The 21,678-nt window shown below is 37.3% G+C and overlaps 1 protein-coding gene across 1 annotated transcript in view; it reads left to right on the forward strand.

Annotated features, from left to right (window-relative positions):
- Positions 1-21,678, forward strand: part of brinp1 (bone morphogenetic protein/retinoic acid inducible neural-specific 1) — a 115,778-nt gene that overhangs the window by 29,584 nt on the left and 64,516 nt on the right. The window contains exon 2 of the mRNA XM_080869489.1: positions 2,790-3,057. Coding sequence (XP_080725615.1) covers positions 2,840-3,057 — 218 coding nt within the window. The 5' untranslated portion in view covers positions 2,790-2,839. The remainder of the gene's footprint in view (positions 1-2,789; positions 3,058-21,678) is intronic.

Here is a 21,678-nt window from a genome sequence, read left to right on the forward strand (position 1 = left end):
GCCCTCACATTTTAAAGGCTTCACACAGTCAATGCGTAAACTATTATTTTAACACAGTACTACTAATAAAAAGCATCGTAAAAAATTTAATATAAATTGACCGACTATACATAGTTACTCAGCATTTAGTATAACCACTTACTCGTGCTCGGTCAAGACTCAGTTTTATCAGGTACATTTTGGTATAGAGTGTGAAAATGTTCAGATGGGAAACTCACAAAGCCAGCAGGAAAAAAATCTGTCGTGAGATCATTTTTTTTGGTAGTACAAGAGAGACAGCCATCTACGTATGAATAAACCTGACTGAGGATTTACTCTGTCAGGTGGCCATATGAATGTAAATGCGCTCACTAAGAGGTTTCAGACTAATGCTCCAGGTGGTGGAAATGACAGAGTACTGGGTCAGCTGTAGACATGGTTTTTATGGTAGTGCAACTGCTAAGAGCACAAAGTAACTAAATCAAGTGTTGCAGTAAGTCAGTAAGTAATAGTGAGAAAGACGACCAGTTAGTCATTAATATAATAAATAGGCACATAAGGACGTGTAAGGTGAATTCTGTACATGAAGAAGATGTATATTTTTACTGTACAGTGATCCTGTGATTCTTCATAAATCCTCAACAAATTATGCTTGCTGTGTTTGGTGTATGTAACATATACATACACATGTATGAAATGTTATATGTATATACAGTATATAGAAAATACACATGCTATACAGTATGGAATATTCCTATTAACTACATAATAGTAATATTACTTTCTACCAATTTTCAATTTAGTCGCATTTTGATTCATTCATGACCAGAATATATAATTAATTCTAATTAATTAATTAGTAATAAATTAAAACTTTAAAACGTCCATGAGCGTTATGCACAGAGCCGTCACAGCAGGTCAGCCTTTATCTGAAAACCACTATACCAGCTACTTTATAGGAGAAATATCCACTGATTTTATGTATATGAATAACTCAAAAGCAAACACATTTGTGAAGGAAGCAATGCACTCTCCAACCATAGTAATGTACACAAAGAGCTACGCACAAACTTTCATGAAAATGCATCATGCAAACAGCATTTGTCTCTACATTAGCAATTAAAAATGGAGAAACTTTGATTTGTCATTTCCATTATTTATTGGCCTGTTGTACTGGATGTGCATGTAGTTCTCAGATAACAATATAACTCATAACTCATTAAAGAATTGTTATTAATTATAAAGTAGACTGCTGTATGCAGACAGCACTCCTATAAACCGTTTAAAAAATTTAATTTATATATTAAAAAAAAAATCTCACATTTTCTTTTGACATGGCATTACAAAAATGCTCACTGCTCATTTTAGCACAATCACAAAAGTATTAATCCCTGGTCAGTATTTCCTCTCTCTGTCTCATTATATTGTTTCATTCTGACAGCCAAGCTCAAATTAGTCTAACGTAATTAACATAAAACATGACTGCTATTAAAGCGGGAATAAAGTGTTATTGGAGGAAAGTTGAAATTTCATTACAATCAGCTTATACTTCAAATATGGCAGTGTGATTATTGCTAGTTATATAAGTTGATATTCAAATGATCTCTGATTCTTCCAAGTATTTTTGCAAGGAGATGAAACATTGTTTAAATAATAAAAAATATAGAATTAATTTAACTGACGTGCTAATTTGAGCCATGACATGACAGAAGAAAAAGAAATATAATAATAATAATTAAAAAAAAGAAAAAACCTTCCCCATCCGTATACTATGATTAGTTTAACTTTGGCAATCAAGCAGTTCATCATGTATTTAACTGGAAAAGATTAGGCCCATTAAATTTTCCCTGCTCTTTTATGATGTGTTATTGTGTAATAAACCATGAAGGGAGGGGAAATTTTTGCATAGAGTAGCACTTAATAGCACACTGTTGCTCCACGGCCAGGGGCCAGAGTTCTTAAATGCAATTACTGATGAAAATCTTTTTTTTTCTTATCGGAAACTGCAAGGCATAATTTCAGTGTCAAATAGATATTTTCATTCAAAAGCACAAGGAGTACAAAGAGAAAATGAATAATTTTTAATGTCCAAATTTTTTTTTCCACTTTTAATTTAACAGTATTTAAGTATTAAACTGGGTTAGTAATGCTATAGCATGCACATGTTATGTATATGCTTCCCAATGAGAGGCAGGTTTCTGGCTGGTGCTTTTAGATGAACTTTTCCTATTGATTCTTTTGCTTTTATTGTGTATTGTTTGTGACATATTTACAGAACAACATTATATGTAATAATAAGATTTGTGTGATGACAAAAGCAGTGGTCTAACTGAAAGTTTCTTCTGGTAATAACTGCCACCATTGGTCAAAGGGAGATGTTGATCTTGCATGTTAGTGGATGAGTGTCTTGCATGTTAGTGGATGAGTGTCATAACAAGTCATAAAGTTGCCTCTAACCCTGTCAGAAATTATAATGATAGCTATTACATAACTGGAGAAAGTGTTAATAAAAAACAAAAACAAAAAACAGTCTATGTATGAAGAGGCAGAATGTGCATGTTTTCCTAAGAACAAAGAAAAAAAAATCCAGACATGGAGGGGGCGCAAAGCTAAGAAAGAGCAGAAAATAAATATACACCATGTCACAGTGAAGTGACAATGACAAGGGCACTGTCTTATTTGTTCGGTACAAGACAATTAACCTAACTCTATGACATCTTCTTGTACCGCTAAAATAGACTTTGTCATGTAACAACTCTCTTTCTCTGCATCTCCTTCCCCCCCTTCCCTCTGCTCTTCTCTCCCATCAGGTCTCCACATAATGGAGCGAGAATGAACAGAGAGCGGCTTAAAAAAAAGCATGAACTGGAGGTTTATTGAGGTCATCTGCTTCCTGTTTATATGGGACCATATAACAGTTCAGTCTTCCCGCCAGGATCCGTTGGCCACTGAACAACATGTCACCAAGCAATATGACTGGCTCATCTCTGACCGCGGACCTTTCCACCACTCTCGGAGTTATCTGTCCTTTGTGGAAAGATTCCGCCAAGGATTTACGACTAGATATAAAATTTATAGGTGAGTTCACTTTCAGCCTGTGTACTGATGCCACTCATGCTTTTTAGGGGAATGTCTTTTTACGGCTTTGCTATTTTCAGATTTTGAGATTTTAGTTGCAAAAAGCTGAACTCTGTACATCTTTAACCCATTAAGTGTACTTTTTTATATTTAGATGCAGCCAGTCTCACCCCCGTGAAATTGTTTTATTATATTAATGAAGTGCGGATAAGACTCCTTGCTTTAGCTTGCTACTGTAGACCAATACACTGTAGACAACAGAGTAGGTTTTTAATGTTGAAGCAGTATTCTTAAAATGACTTTCGTGCTAAGACACCAAAAAAGTCAAGAGAATGGAGTCAGTCAGCTATCAGTTTCTGGTGAATTTTTATTTTAATTTTCAATGTAATTTATTTTAATTTTATTTACATACCACTGAATCACAGCAACAGTTGTCTCAAGGGGCTTTTCATTGTAAAGCAAAGACCCTACAATAACATAGGCAAAACTTGGCATTTACATCCAGTCTGTTTGTCCTGTCATCCTCCTTTCACCGCAAACCGAATGCAGTATATGATTGGCCGTCCCTGAGCAAGATCCTAGCAGAAGCTTCTTCCTGTTAAAAGGGAGTTTTTCCTTCCCATCATCACCAAGTTTTTACTGACAGGGGGTCATCTGAATGTTGGTTTTTTTCTATAATATATTTAGGTCTTTGCGTTAAGAAATAAAGGGTCATGAGGTTACTGTTGAATTGAATTGAATTGAATCACATGGTGATTAATTGTGATAAATCATTAGAAATTGTAAATTTGTTGTCATCTACATATATAGGAATACCAACTGGGTTGGAATTGATATTTTAAAATTAGTCCATCAACATACTGCACAACTATTCCTAAAATTAGTTTATTTATCATTAAGTCAATTTTTGGGGTCTGTGGGATAAAAAGAAAAAATGCAGCCACATATACAAAATAATATAAAAATAAAAATAATAATAAAAGAAGAAAAAAAGATACAAATTAAAGCTAATATATTTCAATATTACTTCACCTGTAGTGATTCAGTTACATACAGTACCTAGAACCTTCAAGGACGTTATTTTGACCCCACAGAAATTAATTTAAAACAGCAATTGTGGCATGCCAAACTGCTTAGCAACATATATTGCTTACTCATAAACTTACAAGACTGTGCGAAGTGTATATCTAGAGAAAAGAAGAATAATTACTGCAGGGCAAAACAGGTCACCGATGGGATGTTGAGCTGGGTCAGAGTGGGGGTGCGCGTGACGGTACACATGGAGAACCTGGCAAGTTACCGGCTGTGCAGAGCAGCAGGGGAACTGTAGCTGAACTGAGCAGAGAGTCCAGAGTGTGGAGTACTAATCCTAGGAAATAAAGAGTGAAATCCAGAGCAGAGCAGCCGAATCGGATGGGTTTCAGCCTGATGAGCCTGGCTGAGGAGGGGTGTGGATTGAGCAGTGTGGACAGTGGATGACAGAGATGCAGGTCAGGTAAAGTAGAGGCAGATGTGAATGGTGTGATAAACTTTGACTGCTGTACTTTTACAGTAACTCTGTGATTATTTTTTAAATGTAGGCAATGGCTGGTTCAGTCTGTTTCACAGTGAGCACTTTTTTTTAATTTTAATGTAACTAATACCACCTGTGTCGCAAAAATAATCTTTTAGGTTTTCCATACTGTTCTCCTGCAATAGTGAAATTATTGTGTGATGTTGCGAGCCATTTTTATTAGTAAATTGAAATACAAGTTTTTAACTTTATGATAATCGAAATAATTTATAAAACTGGTAAAATAAAAACCTCCAATGATTTTTTAATCCCCTGATAAATTTGTAAGCATGCTCATTTACAAAAAGTGAACAGTTTCTATTTTTTTATTGTAGTTTCATTTCAATTGAGACAGACAGAACATCAACCAAAAACCCAGACAAAACGCTCCATAAACATTATGAATAGATTGGCATGTCATTGAGTGAAGTAAGTATTTGATCCCCTTCAAACCAGACAGATTTCTGGCTCCAACAGATTGGCCGTGTGCCCGTGTGATAAACAGATCACAAAGAATCAGTCAAATACAGATACTCATCATCTTGATTCATAACTCATTATGTCCATAAAAGAAAACCTGTCAACAGATTCAGTTTCTTACATTACAACCTCTCCACCACCAAAGACCAGTCAAAGGATGTCGGAGACAAGACCGTAGACCTGCACATGGCTGTAATGTGCTCAAAGACAGCAAAAAGCTTGTTGAGAATTAGACATAAAATGACCGTCAATCACCTTCATTCTGGAGCTCCATTCAAGGTCTTGCTTCATGGGGTGAGGATGATCATGAGAATGTGAGAAAGGTGTTGGATTATCCCAGAACTACATAACACATAACACCATAATTAGTTGAAATCTTGCAAAGTCCACAAGGTCCCTCTGCTCAAGAAGGCACATGTACAGGCCTGTCTTATGCTTGCCAGTGAACATCTAAATGATTCAGAAAAGGGCTGGGATAAAATGGTGCAGTCAGATGAAACCAAAACTGAGCTCTTTTGCTTGAACTTGAACCGCCATGTTGGGAGGAAGAGACATGCTTAATTTGACCCAAAGAATACTATCCTTCACAGTCAAGCACAAATGTGGAAACCTTATGCTGTTTTTCTTATAAGGGTATAGGACAACTTTATTGCATTGAGAGGCCAATGGATGGGGCCATCTACCATAAAATCCTGGATGACAAACCTATTTCTCTCAGCCAGAACACAAAAGGAGGGTGTGAAAGCTTGAAGTTGACAAGGGGCAGCCAAAAAGCTAAAGGGAGAGTTTTGAGAGTATCAAAAAGAGGAATGGGCCAAAATCCCTCCTGAGATATGTGCAAACCTGGTGACAAACTATAAGAAATGGCTTACTGCTTTGCTTGCCAGCAAGGGTTTCTCCAAAAAGTACTAAGCTATGTTTTCTTAAAGACCAAATACTTATTTCACTAAATAACGTGCAAATTAATTTATAATTTTTATGTAATGTGCTTTTTCTGGATTTGTGGTTAATATTTTGCCTCTCACTAGTAAAGTGAAACTGCCATAAAAATTGGAGACTGTTCATGTCTTTGTAAGTGGGCAAACTAACAAATTCGGTAGGGGAATAATGAATCATTTTCCCCGTTATATTTAGTCGAATCTTATTCATAATTAGAGAAATATCAGCTCAATTTCTTCAACTTCTTGTTTAACTGCAAAAATATTTAACTGCAAGAGGACATAGGTGCTTGGCAAGCTTGCTTTAAATAGGAATATAACAACTAGTTGGCAGCCAGGTCAAGTCCCCTATTGCAAAGACTTATGTCACAGATGAGCTGGACTCATCGATTGTCTGATAGATCTGTCTGTGTTTATGAATTAGATGGTCATTATTTGCTGCATTTACCCTCAGTTAGACCGCAGCCGTTTGGAGACAAGATGCCTCAGACAAAGGTGACTTAGGCAATCACCTTGCGATCAAAAGCGATCACCCAGAAATTAAGGGTGTTGCATACTTAACCTCGTGGCGAGGGTACAGCGTGGACTAGTTGCCAATCTGTCCCAGGACCTCAGCAATTCCAGCAATTCTGTAAACAACCACTAATTTTTCAAACTCTCACGAATGTTAATATTCTATTTTTATTCTAGTTTGACTGAGCAATTAGGCCCACAAAAATGTGTTATTCACTCGATTAAATTAAACTCATTGCACTGCAGTTCACTTTGATTCAGCCCAGTTCAAATCAGTTCAGTTCAATTAAATATTAATTTTGCACCACTTACTTATTTATGCCCAAATCATAGAGTTTGACATTCATTAGTTGCAACATAATCCATAACATGCAACATACATTCTGTTGCTTTACATCGCCAGCCTCCTCAGTGCTCACACAAAGAAGCAAAAGTACAAAAATCGGATGGCTTAAATCTATCTTTCTCAGAATGATGTGCTTTGATTTCCTATCATCCCCCTACAGTCTAAGTCGGAATTATAGAAAGACTGCAAACAGAGTAAGAGAATCATTTGCCTCATTCTTTGGCAGTTCTTTCACAGACTTGCTTGTCTTGCTTTCCTTCGTCTCACTTGGTAACTTGCCACAGCCCTTGGTCCCCACTGACTTTCACTCCTTGATATTGTCACATGAATGGTAAACAATGCATTTGCATAATGCGTAACTTGACAGAGCAGGATGTTGCACAGAGACATGAATCTCAGAGGCAAAACTTCAGAAGCTGCTTTCCGCAGACACTGTACAGCCGTCGAGTCCTGTCTGTGATGCTGCAGTGATTTATTAAAACAGAGTGTGTGTATGTACGTCAGGTGCTTCTGGGACTATTGGTGGGCCCAGGTGGTTCCTGTTGTTTTTCACACTTAACAAACCATTAGTGGCATCAAATTCAGCCATGAGTTCTAGATATCCCCTTCATCATGACAAGTCAATTAAACCTAAAGTATGAAAAAATGATGTGTTTCTCATTAAAACAATCAACTATCCATACCTATACGAGGCATCTGTAAACAATTCAAACTTTGATAGATCTTTTTTATTTCCGTCTGACATTTAAATGATCTTGTGATGCCTATTAGTGTACAAAAATGAGAAATACTTCTAGGCACAGCATATACATTTTGCAAAAAAAAACAACCCCAAAGTATCTAAGAGGAATGCATGAAATTGTTGCCAAAGGTCAAGAGCTTTAAATCATTCCAACCTCGACCTTCAGATAATTTCAGTGATTAGCGCATCTTCAACCAGGAAGGTGGAGTGACATCGACTGATGTAGTGTTTGTTTGGAATGAAATCATACATAGCCTTGGTCCTGCTTGGCACATGATTGCCCAGGCGTGCTCTGCTCTAACAACCAATGAGGACTGAATCGCTTTGTAAATTTCCCCGGGGACTTTCTCTGCCTCAACAATTTAGTGGTGGAAAGTGGTTGAATCAGATTTGCAGAGAGACAAAGCATCCATTCCTTTCGGGTTCACTTATCAAGAGAGATTACCCCGGAGGCACGCGGTGTGGACAATGCCAACCTGATCAGCAACAAACAAATCTCCCCCATCTTTAATAACATGGGCAGTGTGCCTAATTTGAAGGATAAACACGGAATTAGAAGGTTCCAGCCCTGCGTCTAGTGCTCTGAAAAGGTCATTGCCGCTTCAAGGGGAGAGACACACACACCGGAAGGCACCAATTATCTGCTCCCTCTAGACTTATGTGTCTTAAAGAAATTATTGGAGTGTTCTTTGTATGAGTAATTGTCGCCACCCTCTCCCTGCTGATTGCAGTCTTTAAACAGAATCTTACTCTTTGTCATATATATTTCCTTTATTGTATTTTGGTCAAAAAAGCCACTTTAACTGCTGGCTGCATACAGTTTTTTATATCAGAGCTCAGCTGAATAAGGTGTTAGTGGTGAAATTCGATGGCCTGTTTTGCTCACACTAGCATCACTCGTGCTCCTGCTTGTACTCTATTATAGGGTCGAATGTGTTTCAGATGATGCGTGTTCTCTGTCTGGTCTTTGTTCGCAGAGCTCAATCTCAGGTTCTTGTGTGTTTGGGAAAAAAAATCCAATATAAATGCAAATCTGGTAGCCATTAATGCATTTTAAAGGCCTCAAATCAGCATTGCACTGTAATCAAAGAAGCAGGATGAGGGTTGTTATTTAGAATAAAAAATATTTATTAAAATGCATGGCTTTCATAGATTGTACTCTGAAAAGCTGTGCAGGATGAATAGAGAGGTCTGATAGAGCTTCTCTTGTCACTAAGTCAGAGCTCAGCAACCCTCAAAATGTATCCAAGGATCCGATCAAAATCCTGCAATGACCTGCGAAAATATTATGCTAAATTAAATTAAAATCTCATAACAAAAGAAGTTCAATCTTTGGACTTTGATTCAAAAATGTTGAACACAAGTATTATAACTTATTTCACAAAGGAAATTTAGATTTTCTTTGTTGCACTCCTCTGTTGTACTCTGTCTCTATACTGACTTAGTAAAGCCTTTTGAAAAAAACACTATAAAACCCACTTTCACTGTACTTTCGTCCCTTCCAGCCCTGCATCTGTCTCATCATCATCGGTCAAAGCTCTATTTAAGAAATGTCCTGCTCAGTCAGATTGAATCTTAATCAAACTTGCTTTCGGCTGCCTACAAAGTCTGCGCAATACCCTATTGAGTGAGTGTCTAAAGAATTTACAGCTTGTTGGTGGGCACCTAAACCAGTAGTGAGAATGCCTCTGAAGCACATTATCTCCTGTTGTGTGCTACATGTGAAAAGGTCAACTTCAAACAGTGTCCTGACCTGAATTTTTCCACATTGTCCAAAGTTGTGTGCTTGGGTTCATGTGAAAACATGAAAGTATTTGCCTCTTATTGCAAGTGTTTTTCCTTTGTTCCTTAATTCATGAGATTCTTGACTGTTAAGATAATCCAGCAGTAAAAGCTGCTTGTAAATCTGGACATCTGGACAAACCACCAGCATCTGGTAGACGTAGCAATTCTTCTCTTTTCCTTACCTGTGGCAGCAGGAGCTCAATGGCAATAATTTCCCAGAGATCCTCATGCTTTCCAAGTTGGAAATTTGGTTTGGAGAACTACTTGCGCCAAAGTGTCATAGCTACATGTGTGATTTCCTCACCGAGTCTCATTTCCCTTTTGGCGACTCATTACACATATTTTGACTGTTCCGAGACAATATTACGTGCTGTGCACTCCAAATGGCATTATTATTTTCCATGCTTTGTTTTTGTTACGGAGCTGCAGCACTCTCATGTTACTGTGGCAATTAGACAAACACACATCTCCACAGTGAGTCTGCAACAACACTTTGACTACAAGGTCGTACAGAAATATGACAAAATTTCCCACTAAAGCATTTGTCCATCATACTGTACGAAACTCTTTCTACAAAAGCAGATAAATAGTTTGAGGAATCTCAGAGAGCTGACTGCTGAGTGAAAAAATGTTATTGAATTATACGAGGTCTAATGTCAGGTCACTAATGGTTTACTAATCCTAGCTAATAACATAAGGATACACATTTAATGATATGAGTAGTTTGGAGCTCAACTGTGTTATCATTAAATATCATGTATTTCACCATACCAAACATAACAACTAAAAAGAATTTGCACTGAGCCATGATCACCATCATAGCTTGTTTTTGTTTATGTTTTTCAAGTTTATGTTCCCCAGTTTGGCTAGTTTGATTTAGGGTTTTTGCAACCACGATAGGCTTTTATTTAATTAAATTTACCAAGAATACTTCTCAAAGGAAATTTCCTTCATGGTGTTAATTATTCCTAAATGTAATCAGTTTTTAGACGACCACTTGATCAGCACTAAAATGAATAATCTGCTATTCTAATTTGCATGTCCAAACTCATTTTCCTCCGTTTCTAAAATTAAACAGTTCATCAAACAGAAAGCTCTGAATCTCGGACCACACTCCCACCCCTACGTTTTTTTTTCCAATTGCAATATCTTAACATTTGTACATTTTAAAAGGAAAACTTAACTCATACATCAAGAGTGAATATTTAAATGTGCTGATATGTACCTCATTTGTTTTTTAAAAAGATATAAAGGTGTTACATTTGTCCGACTCAGGTTTCGAATTAGTTTGGATGAGCCATCTGTAATTGGATAGAGTGAGCAAAGGAGGATTTGATGTAGTCGGCAGATTTGCTGAGAGAGGCTGCAGAAATGTTTAATTCAGCATGCTGTAGCCAAAGGAAGTGATGGAGGGAGGCAGACGGGAAGTCAGGAAGGATGAAACAGACTGAAGAAAGAGGACAGAGACATTGAGGGTCTGGATTGCCATTAGGCAGGGAGACAGGAAGGTGCTAAAAGTGTGTGATAAAGAAAATGTATATAAGTGTTAGAGACACTGAAGGGGATCCGCTGAGTTCAGTATCAAAACAAGGAAGAGGGGAGCAGACAGGTAAACTGGCAGTGAGGTCATAGTCAAGGTGAGGATGAACACAGACGCACTGGAGTGGTTCAGATGACTCACAAATACCATGAAGCAAAGTGCAGCACTCAAAAAAACAAAAACAAAAAACCCCAACAACAACCAAAGCCTACATTATTAACACATTCTCTGCATCTAATCATGGTTCTACTTAGAAAATGATGGGTTTTTCTTCTGCCAAAATTTTTTAAACTTACATTCACTTAGACACAGATTCTGTGGACCAGGAGAAAATTGCGTAGAGTTTCGGCTATCTCTATTCATCCATGCACTTCTCTACCAATACACGTACACTTCTTTCATGTAACTGCTACTCATTTATTGTTTTTAGCTGTGAGGCAGTGACAGAGACCGTCTAATAATGACACACTGTGTGCGCAGACAGAATGAATGTAATGAGAAAACATAATAAGATAAATAACAATGCCACCTGCAATATGAAGCAAAAAGAGAGCTTAGTGTTGTTTTTTTTCTGTTAATCAACAATTGAACAGCACTATATTGCACCTTTGCAGTATTATTGTGTACAGTCTGAAGCCGTATGTCACCTGTTCTATTGTATTGTCATTGAGCAGAACACAGTAAAAGTGCATCCAGGTGGCCTCAAGGTTTAAGATGCTGACCATGTAATGGCAATGTCCCCAAGTCCAGCCATGGATTCCACTTGCAAGTCATCTCTCACTTTCTGACAGCTCTCCACAGTTGGCTGCCTACGTTAAAAAAAAAAAAAAATCACAGATAAATGCTGTAATGTATATATAAATATTTCACATTTCCTAGTGATGCTTTAGTGATTGAGCAAATTAGATGACTCACAAACATGTTGTCACCAAAAGGATTTTGGCTGCCTTCTCGTGCTTTGGCAGCATACACGAATTCCCATTTGCTGACTGAAGCAGTAACGACTTCCAGCACTTGGATTTCAAGCACTCGTCTCAGCCAATCAGGCAAGCTGAAAATCCAGCACTGCTAAAATCTCTCGAGTTGCCATTATCACTGTTGTGCATCGAATGAGCAATTATTTTCTTTTTAAAACTTCTTTTGAAAAACTTTTACGTGACAGACACACTGGAAGCGTTGTTTACTGTGGGGCACAGAAAATATCAGTTTAACTTTAATCTGTTTTTATTCCCTCTACTCTAATCTGTTTCTTTTATACACACTTGGAAGACACAAACACACACATACACACACAACACAAAGTCATCTTGGGGCTATTGCAATTACAATCACTGGAGTACTGCAGAAACTGGGCGTTGATCTGCATTTTTCAGCTTTATATAGGTTTGGGAAAATCAACAGGAGCTGATCTGGGGAGGGACTTTATGCCACTTTCCTTCTCCAACCTAGTGGTAAAAAGCCCCCGCTGTGGGATGACTTAATTACTGGCTAGGAAGGGATGGTAATTAGAGGAGAAACAGGAGGCTAGAAGAAACTGTCAGGGTTAAGTACTGACTAATTCACTGTGTGGGACGCCTGTGCCCCTCTCCCTTGAGACTGGCAATATAACATCAACAGGCAGCAACAAGCACTGAAGATGAGATAACAGCGCAACCATGCATCGAATGACTGTTTTTCTGATATAGTGATCCACGCTGCCTAGTCACACTAGATGCTCAAAGAAAGCTGTTCACTTTGGTTAATGCAAGTTCCAGGACACAAACTCTGGGAAGTGGATTTCAGTTTAAAGCACACGGCTCACTAATGGTAAATGGCCTGTATTTATATAGCGCCTTACTAGTCCCTAAGGACCCCAAAGCGCTTTACATATCCAGTCATCCACCCATTCACACACTGGTGATGGCAAGCTACATTGTAGCCACAGCCACCCTGGGGCGCACTGACAGAGGCGAGGCTGCCGGACACTGGCGCCACCGGGCCCTCTGACCACCACCAGTAGGCAACGGGTGAAGTGTCTTGCCCAAGGACACAACGACCGAGACTGTTCAAGCTGGGGCTCGAACCGGCAACCTTCCGATTACAAGGCGAACTCCCAACTCTTGAGCCACGATCGCCCCATAATGCTGGCTGTAAGATTCATAAACTTCATAAACTTAAAGTATTCACCAACTGCATTTTGAAACATTTCATTCGTGTTTTAAGAATTTAAAATCCAATCCCTTATATGCAACAGAGCAAACATGGATAGCACAATCAAGCTAAGATAGAAATGTTAGTCAAATATAAAGTCTACAAAGAGCCTTCAACATACAGAGAAAAGCTCTAAAGCTCTAATCAAGCAAACTAACAGAAAACATTTGTGTGTACAGAGACAGTAGTTTATTTCTACAGTAGTTTGTTTCTATTGAGTGAACCGGAATTTGACACAGTTAAATAATATTTTGGTATCGTCATTGTATCTTTGCATTTTTCAAATGCTAGAATGAATTCAAGATTATTTGCCATTTATCTTGCAAATAATAGTTCTAATCAACAATAATCGCAGGCAAAATTACTCACTTAACAAACAAGAGATAAATACTGTACGATAAAGTCTGAATATCTGAAATGCACAACCTCAATATGTTCCAGTGCACAGCATCGCCTCTCTAAAACACCTCATCAGAGGTGTCTTTCCTCTGCTACCCCTCTGTCCTGTAGTCAGCACACGGCTTTGGTGTTGTTTTTTTCACTGTTTTTTTTGTGACCTACACAAACACAAAAAAGGTTTATTCTCAGCCTTCTGCAGAACATCTGAGTCAGTTCACTTGCAGCAAAACACTGACTCTGTTGGGCTTGTTATCTGGGCTGTCTTAGAAATGTAGCATCACAGGTTTTTCTTATACTGTGTGTTACATGTCTAAAATTATTTTCAAGTGGGCTTTTATTTGCTACCTACTGCAATATTGTGTCAGTTTGCATGGTGATCCAGGGGATACACCACCAGTGGACGCATGTACTCAATTTATTTTTAAAGTAGCCGTTTTGCAAATTAGATTCATGATCATTCAAAGACTGGATATACTGCTGGGAAATGAAACTGTCTGTTTAGATATTGTCAGTACTTAGTCTTTATATTATTTCTTATATTAAAATGCTCCTAATGTTGTAACATTCAGCCTATTTTTTATAATCAGTAGAAAACATAAATACCTTCAGATTTTCTCTGTCGTTTGTAGATAAAACTGTACGCGCTGTTTGTCGTTAGAGAGTCTAAAGATTAAGCTGACCTAAGGGAAATCAGTTAATTTCATGCATTTATTGAGGTGCTGAAGCATCTGTGCACAGGGAAAGCATGCTGTTGTACATATTCTTCACAAATATAAAACCAAAGCCCATTTGCTTTAAAGAATAGCTCTTTTACTAAAATGTGTGTGTAAGGGAAGTTTTAGAAGGAGGACACCGAGTTAGCTAACCTGACAACCTCTGGAAGGTTGTTTTCATCTCTTGGGGCTCACATAGCAAAGGCCTGATAAGTGGGTTTAACAAGTAATGACATGTTTCTCATTTTCAGACTTGAAGCAGTGAAGCAGCAATGATATTAAAGACTACTGACAAGCGCATGCTTGTGACATGATATCTAGCTGAAGTATGATTTCAAAGCGCAGGAGAAAAGTACTTTTAACTGGAGGTCAAGTGTCTAAAAAAGGACACAGAAGGATTAATTCCTGCATGTTGTTATGTCGCTATAAAACCCGTGATCTATTTTGTTTATCTGTTTCCTCCCTTGGTCACAGAATGTTGTTTGTCAACCTACGTGATATAAAATGCTAAAAGCTGGTGATATTAATTCAAAGTTATTTTATTTTTAGAGCCGTAATAGTGGCCAAAGTGCTAAAAAAATATCCTGAAACATCTTATTTGCCTCAAAATTCGTCACAGTTTAATTTGCAGTTCTCATAAAGGCAACAGTTTATCACTTATTTATATCACTGCAAGGCAAAATCTAAACCGTATTCAAATTGGTTTCAAATTCTTCATTCACACGGAAATTACGATGGAATAAGGAAGGTAAATTGCAATATTTTTTTCCAGCAGGTAAAAAGATCATTGGGATTACAGAAATGAATTAGCTTAGTAATTTTATCTATTACACTCTTAACAAATGCAGTCCACAAAAACCATCAACATAATGCTTTTATTTTTTAATTTGAGCTGTGACTGACAGTTAATATGGGGTCAGCTGAGTTCAGCAGTAAATGGATATGATACAGTAAGCGACATCTAACAATACCAGCTGATTCTTTTTACTGCATGAATGTTTTGACCTTTGAAGGTTTTCATTACGTGTAGAGTGGGGGAGCACTGTTTGTCACTGTTTACAGGATAGAGCAGATGATGAAGTGTTTTATTATCTGCATACAAAGGGACTTTATATGTCAGGTGGATACATATGCAAACAAAGGATAGCAATCTAGAAAATGTGTTTATAAGACTATGAAGATATTTAGAGATTCTATATGGCTTTCATTTCTGTGCAAGCGCTCTCTCTCATCCAGTTGTATGCTGCGTGAGCTAGTAATAATTTCCATTTCTTCCCTGCCCACACATTGAGACTAGTTCATCAGCAGTACTTCTCACATTACACAGTTAATTAGATTCAAACGCATGCTCATGTCACTCACCCATGCGTTCGCTTCTGGCACAATGTCCCATCAAATTCTTGAGATTAAAGCGAATTAAGAGATTGTTTTTGATTAGATCAATTTTCATTTCATTGCCTCATCACAATTACAAAGTGTACTAACAAAGCTATTATACCAGCAATCATATTCCATTTAGACAATCATGTTCCATTTGCTGATATGCTCTAATTAATAGTTATTAACAGAGAAGCTTACATGTGAATACAGAGATGGAATTTAGGTATTATGGCATAGCCCTCGAAAGCTTGTATTTATTTATTTATTTATTTATTTATTTTTGTCTTTCAGTAAATAAAGAGTATGATTTCATAGCTTTGAAACTTATTTCTATGAAAAAACAACTAAAAATAACTTTTGTATACATTCTCACTATGCTGCCACTGAGCAGACTTCATTGCATTAACTGTTATTGTGGTCACAAGTTAATTCAATTTATAGTTTTTATTTCCCCCTTACTTTGACCCAAACTATTGAGATTCTTTTCTAGGGTCAGCCCATTATTCTGCAGACGCCGAAGTGAATAAAATCATGACAGAGTCAAATGATTTTCTGAGAGGCTTTATTCCAACAGCCGCACATTCACTGGAAAGAATGGATGAAAAATCATTTCCACAATCATACAAGAATGATTGAGGAAAAACACATGTATTTCATTATCCTCCCTTTCTCTGACTTTTCTGTGCAGATTACTGCTGATTTTGCTTTAGAAAAAGGAAAAAAATAACAGTGAAACTGAATTATGTTAGCTCGAGCAAAATCTACCCGAAGAAATAAAAAAATCTAATACTGCATGGGTGTTGCTCTCGCACATCACAGCTGATATAATTTTATAATTTAAATAATTTTATAATTTTCTTTCACAACTAATTATGTACTTTTTCATCTCACTGTCAAATACCAGTCAAATACAAACATTTCACACAGATGACTTCCACAGGAACACGCATGATGTTGCATCTTGAAGCACTCCTCTTTTGGAGACTGAGAATTTTTGGTTTTATTTTACCAAAACATATTCAACCTGCAGTACAATAATTATGGACCGAATGCAGTAAGCTGACTGGACATCGACTCCTAGCATAGGAGGGAAATGAGCCAAAGCGTTCTTCAAAAGCAATTCAAAACTTTGCAAGGTCGCTAAGTGGGCTATTCCACAGGAGTTAAGTACTTGAAGTATTTAATTTAACACGACTGAGCATGCAATCAACATGCATTTGACTACAGGACTAAAAACTACAGAAAAACCTGACAGCTGACAGCAAAAGCATTGTGGGTATCTCCTCTGGTTCTAGAGTTCGGGCAGGTTTTACCTGCAAAGGATGCTTGACAAAGTATTAAAAAACTGAGAACTGTATTTATGCTTATGTTAATTTGTTCCAATTGTATTTGAATTGGAACTAAGGGACTGTGCATAAAAAAGGACTTTAATTCCCCTATAATTAATGCAATATTCAAATTAATGCTGAGAGTCTGCTGTACTACTCCTAACTGTAACTAGGATATGTAATAACAGAAATTGTGACTAAAATGTCTAAAGAATCTAAAATAATATGTGGACCTAGCTGTATGCATATACTACTGTGGCTTTTTGGTCTAAAACAAAATTACTGTTATTCAGTTAGGATAGCAACAAATTACAACTACTTTAATACTTTTAAAAATAATAATACTTTTTTTATTCAAAACCATAATTACAATACAGCAATAATGTTTTAGAGCTGCACTACAGTACACCACAACCAGTGAGAGGGCATATACATTCATAGAATAGTACATACGTACATTTGGATTATCAGGCATTGTAACTACCCTAAGAGAAGGGAGAAGACTGACAGTTAATTTTAATTGGTTCACTTTTAACACCTAATTGTATCTAAATCTATCTGCAAGGAAAAGTCTCTTGGGTTTTTTATATGAACTCTCTGATGGTATACCACTATTTCTGTATAACTCCTCCAATTTCCCCACACTATTTACTCTATTAAAAAAGAAGGGAAAAATCCAGCCTATGCCTGTACTGAAGAGTAAATAAATAAATCAAGAACAAGCAAACAGCTCTGCATAGTCCTTCACTGTGCACTGGAGCATAGGATTAAGATTTTGTCTATTCTGAATAATTCTCAGTGGTTGAAATTCATGCAGGACTTCAATTGTATCTCTTTCTATTTGATTTATTGCCAAGCTTTGCCTCTTTATTATCGGTAATATCTCCCTACCCCTTCCTCTGCCTCCTTTTTCCCGTATATTCTGTCAAAATGCTACATAATACTTTGGCATCATTGCCCATCAGGGAGCGGAAACATGGAAATCTGAGTTAATGCACTGCTGATGATTAGTGTATTTTGTACCCTAGTTTAGCTGGATCATATAGATAAAACCTATTAGGCACTTCATCTGTCAGAACATTAAACTGTTAAGACATGATTTTGCTTGTCCATTAGTTATCCCACAATTTAAAGACATAGGTTCAGAATGGTAACAGTGTTATACTTTATGGCCGATCTGTTCGGCAGTTCATGTAGGTCTGACCCTGGGACTGCTGGCACAAGTGGCCGATGAGAGCATTGTAAGCACAAAGATTTAGTGAAGTACAGTAAAGAGGCTAGCTTAATGGAGTTAGCCTCTTAGCAAATTCATAACAGAGAAAGGGACAGACAGCTTTGGGTGATAACAACCCTGGTGTCCAACCTTTTAGAGGTCAAACGCCAACAATATCAACTCTAAAGTATGGATCACTGGTTAATCACATGAACTAGACGAATTAAATAAGCCGCAAGCTGTAACTCATGAAAGCCTCTTGTTCATAGCTTCGACAAGTGGTCTTCAAAGAAGACAGTCTCTGAAATATGGACATTCATGAGGCCTGCTGGGCCACATATTGGTCTAGATGTAATAACATTTATCCTATATCACTGAAAAGATATCATATCTGAGTGGATGTGATCATGCAGCACTGTTACTGTGTGAGAACACCACGTACAGAATAAAAGAGAATAAGTCAATACTGTGTGGGAAGACAGAATCGCTTCACAAAGTCATTCATGGGGGAATTTCCATTATTGGATCAAAGTCTCCCCCCGTCCTAGCACTTTGCCAGCATTTTCTGTTGAGCCCTCATGGTGCACCACTATCACTCAGCTGAGCATGGCTCTGTAAAGACAGTGTGGCAAAGATTCAATCAACAATGTCTCAGGAATGTTTAATGGGCGTAAAAAAAAACAGCGTAGAATGCTATAAAACAAAGTCCCAGTGTGTAGGACAATTTACTCATTAATTTTAATAAGCATTATTCCACTCTCAGTCATTTGGCTCATACTACCAAAACCCCATCATTTAAAAAAAAAAAAAAGCTACATCAATCATATGGGGTTTGCTTTCTGTTCAGAGTAAGTGTAAACAGGTAAATACATTGCAAGACGTGATAAGATTTCTCACTTGTGTCTCATCACTCTTAATTATACAAAATTCAAAACGACCCGCCTATGTCAGAGCCTCCTTTTACTGGGAGCACAGATCACTGCTATTTGTGTTGGTGTTCTGTTTTTCATTTAATGGTTGTTTTGATAGCTCATTATCAGCACAGGAGCTCATTTGCATAAACACTGTATTTTTAAAAGTAGTTGTTAAATTCTCATGTAAAACAGTAAGTATGCATGCCTTCCAATCCTCAGGAAGCATCTCTTTTTAACATGCAAAAGTATCTTGATATAACTTGACTCGAGTTAGACTTTAAGGTCAGTGATTTGATAGACAGCAGTTAATACCTTTGCTTTGATTGGCTGTTAGAAATAGTCTGTTACCCCTTGGAGTGATTTGTTTTTATAGCAGTGAATTAGACCTAAGTAGGTAATTCAAAATAACGTATCATTTTCAACTGCAAATATGAAGTCATCCCTGACAAACAAAGTAGTGCAACAAACGGCTGAAATTGAAAGGTTCACCCTTTATCAAAGCTTGAAAACAGTCTGTTCCTTCTCACATCAGAAGGAAGAAGAACTTGTACAAAACTGCATCAGCAGCCCCAAAATCACACACCTCATTCATGTTGTGTGCGACAGGTACAAAGAAAACAAGTGAATTCTTAAAGGGAGAGAGCCCTCTTCAGTTACGTGTTAAAATAACATTTTTCTGATGTCTACTGATTCTGCTGATCGTTGCACTCATCAGTAACTTCTGACATCAGTGACATTTTCCAGTGCCTATTGCATTACTTTCATGTTCACATCTGAACACTGGATGACAATTATTCATCGTGCAAACACATATGAATTTCTTTTTTTTTTGGTAACCATTCCAGCATGTATCACAAGGCTATAGATAACAATAGCAAAGCAACTGACTCACCAGATGTGAAACAAAGCAGCGTGTTAAAGGTGATGTGAGAAACTAGAAACAAGTCCAGAATAAATGTGAGAGGAGGAAATTGCTGTCTGTGGAGGCTTTCAGTAGATATTACAGCAGAGGCAAAGGAGCAAAAGGATTTACAAAATCATGTAAATCTGTATATATGCAGTCACCAGCCACTTTGCTACGTAAACTTGTTCAATGCAAGTATCTAATTAGCCAACAACCATTTAGACATGTAGACATGGTTGATATGCCCTGCTGAAAAAATACTCATCTGATAGGATTTTCTCACACAAACAAATCTACAACGGTCAGAAAAACAGAAAATACCCAGTGAGCTGCAGTTCTCTGGGCAGTAATTTCTGTTGATGCTATAGGTAAATGTAGAATGAGTAGATTGGTTCTAGGTGATACGAAGGGAAAAGTAATTCAAATAACTATTTGTTACAGCCAGGGTATGCAGAAGAGCATCTCTGAATACACAACAAATCAAACCTGGAAGCAAATGAGCTACAGCCACACTACGCATCACTCCTGTCTTCTTAGGAACATGAAAATGAGGCTACAATTCATTCGTACTTATCGAAATTAGACAATGGAAGGTTGCAAATCTTTTGCCTGGTCTGATGTGTCTTGATTTGTGCTGCAACATTTAGATGGCAGGGTCAACATGAAAAAATGGACCCCATCAATTGATCCTATCTCGTCACAATAATTCAGGATGCTGGTGGTGGTATATGGTGCTCGTGATATTTTCCTCTCCATTTTGTGCTCTTTAATACTAAGCATTGTTTAAACACCATAGTATTGTTGTTGACCATGGCCATCCTTTTACGACCACAGCATAACCATCTCCTTATGGTTGTTTTCGTGGGGTGAACACAGCATACTACAAAGCTCAAATAATCTCTACCTGGTTTCTGGAACATGACAGTGAATTAACAGTATTCAAATGGCTTCTGTAATCACAAAAACTCAATCTAATAGAGCATATTTGTGTTGTGGTGCAATAGGAGATTTGCATTATGAATCTGCAGCACCTGCGTGATGCTTTCCAGCACTTTGTTCACTGTATACCACAAATTTAGGCATATCTGGAGCCAAGAGGAGATCCAACCTGGTATTAGGAAAGTGTACCTATAAAGTGGCTGCTGAGTGTAATTTAACAACATTTAGAATACTTTTGTAAAATAAGGAGTTTTTTGTAGACATGTTTGACTGATTTCTAAATATTCGGAACTCAACAGAATATTTGTTCTATTATTGAGCATATTTGAATAATTACTAAAGATGATTTCAAATGTCTCATTATTCAAACAAATGCTGATATCTGTCATCTACATTGTACCCTTTAAGAATATCAGACAGACTCAGATTGAAGCATCTTTCATGCAGTGATTATTGCTGTTTAATTGCAGCATCAAAGCACTCTAAATATTACATTTTCAAAACAAAATAGACGTGTACTAAATGACACACGTCTTTGATAGAAAGACTTACTACAGATAGAGCTACTGCTAATTTATGATGTAATTCAGTACAATAACCTCAAAAAGCAGCTACAGAAATTACAAAGGGTTGAATCATCACCTCTCTGACATACTCTGCTGAAAAATCACCATTATAAGCTTCACAACTGTAAACGCTGTATGGATGTACAGGACACTGATTCTCCTTGCTCTCTCATCTGTGT

Source organism: Rhamphochromis sp. 'chilingali' (assembly GCF_963969265.1).
Source record: "Rhamphochromis sp. 'chilingali' genome assembly, chromosome: 2".
Lineage (NCBI taxonomy): Eukaryota > Metazoa > Chordata > Actinopteri > Cichliformes > Cichlidae > Rhamphochromis > Rhamphochromis sp. 'chilingali'.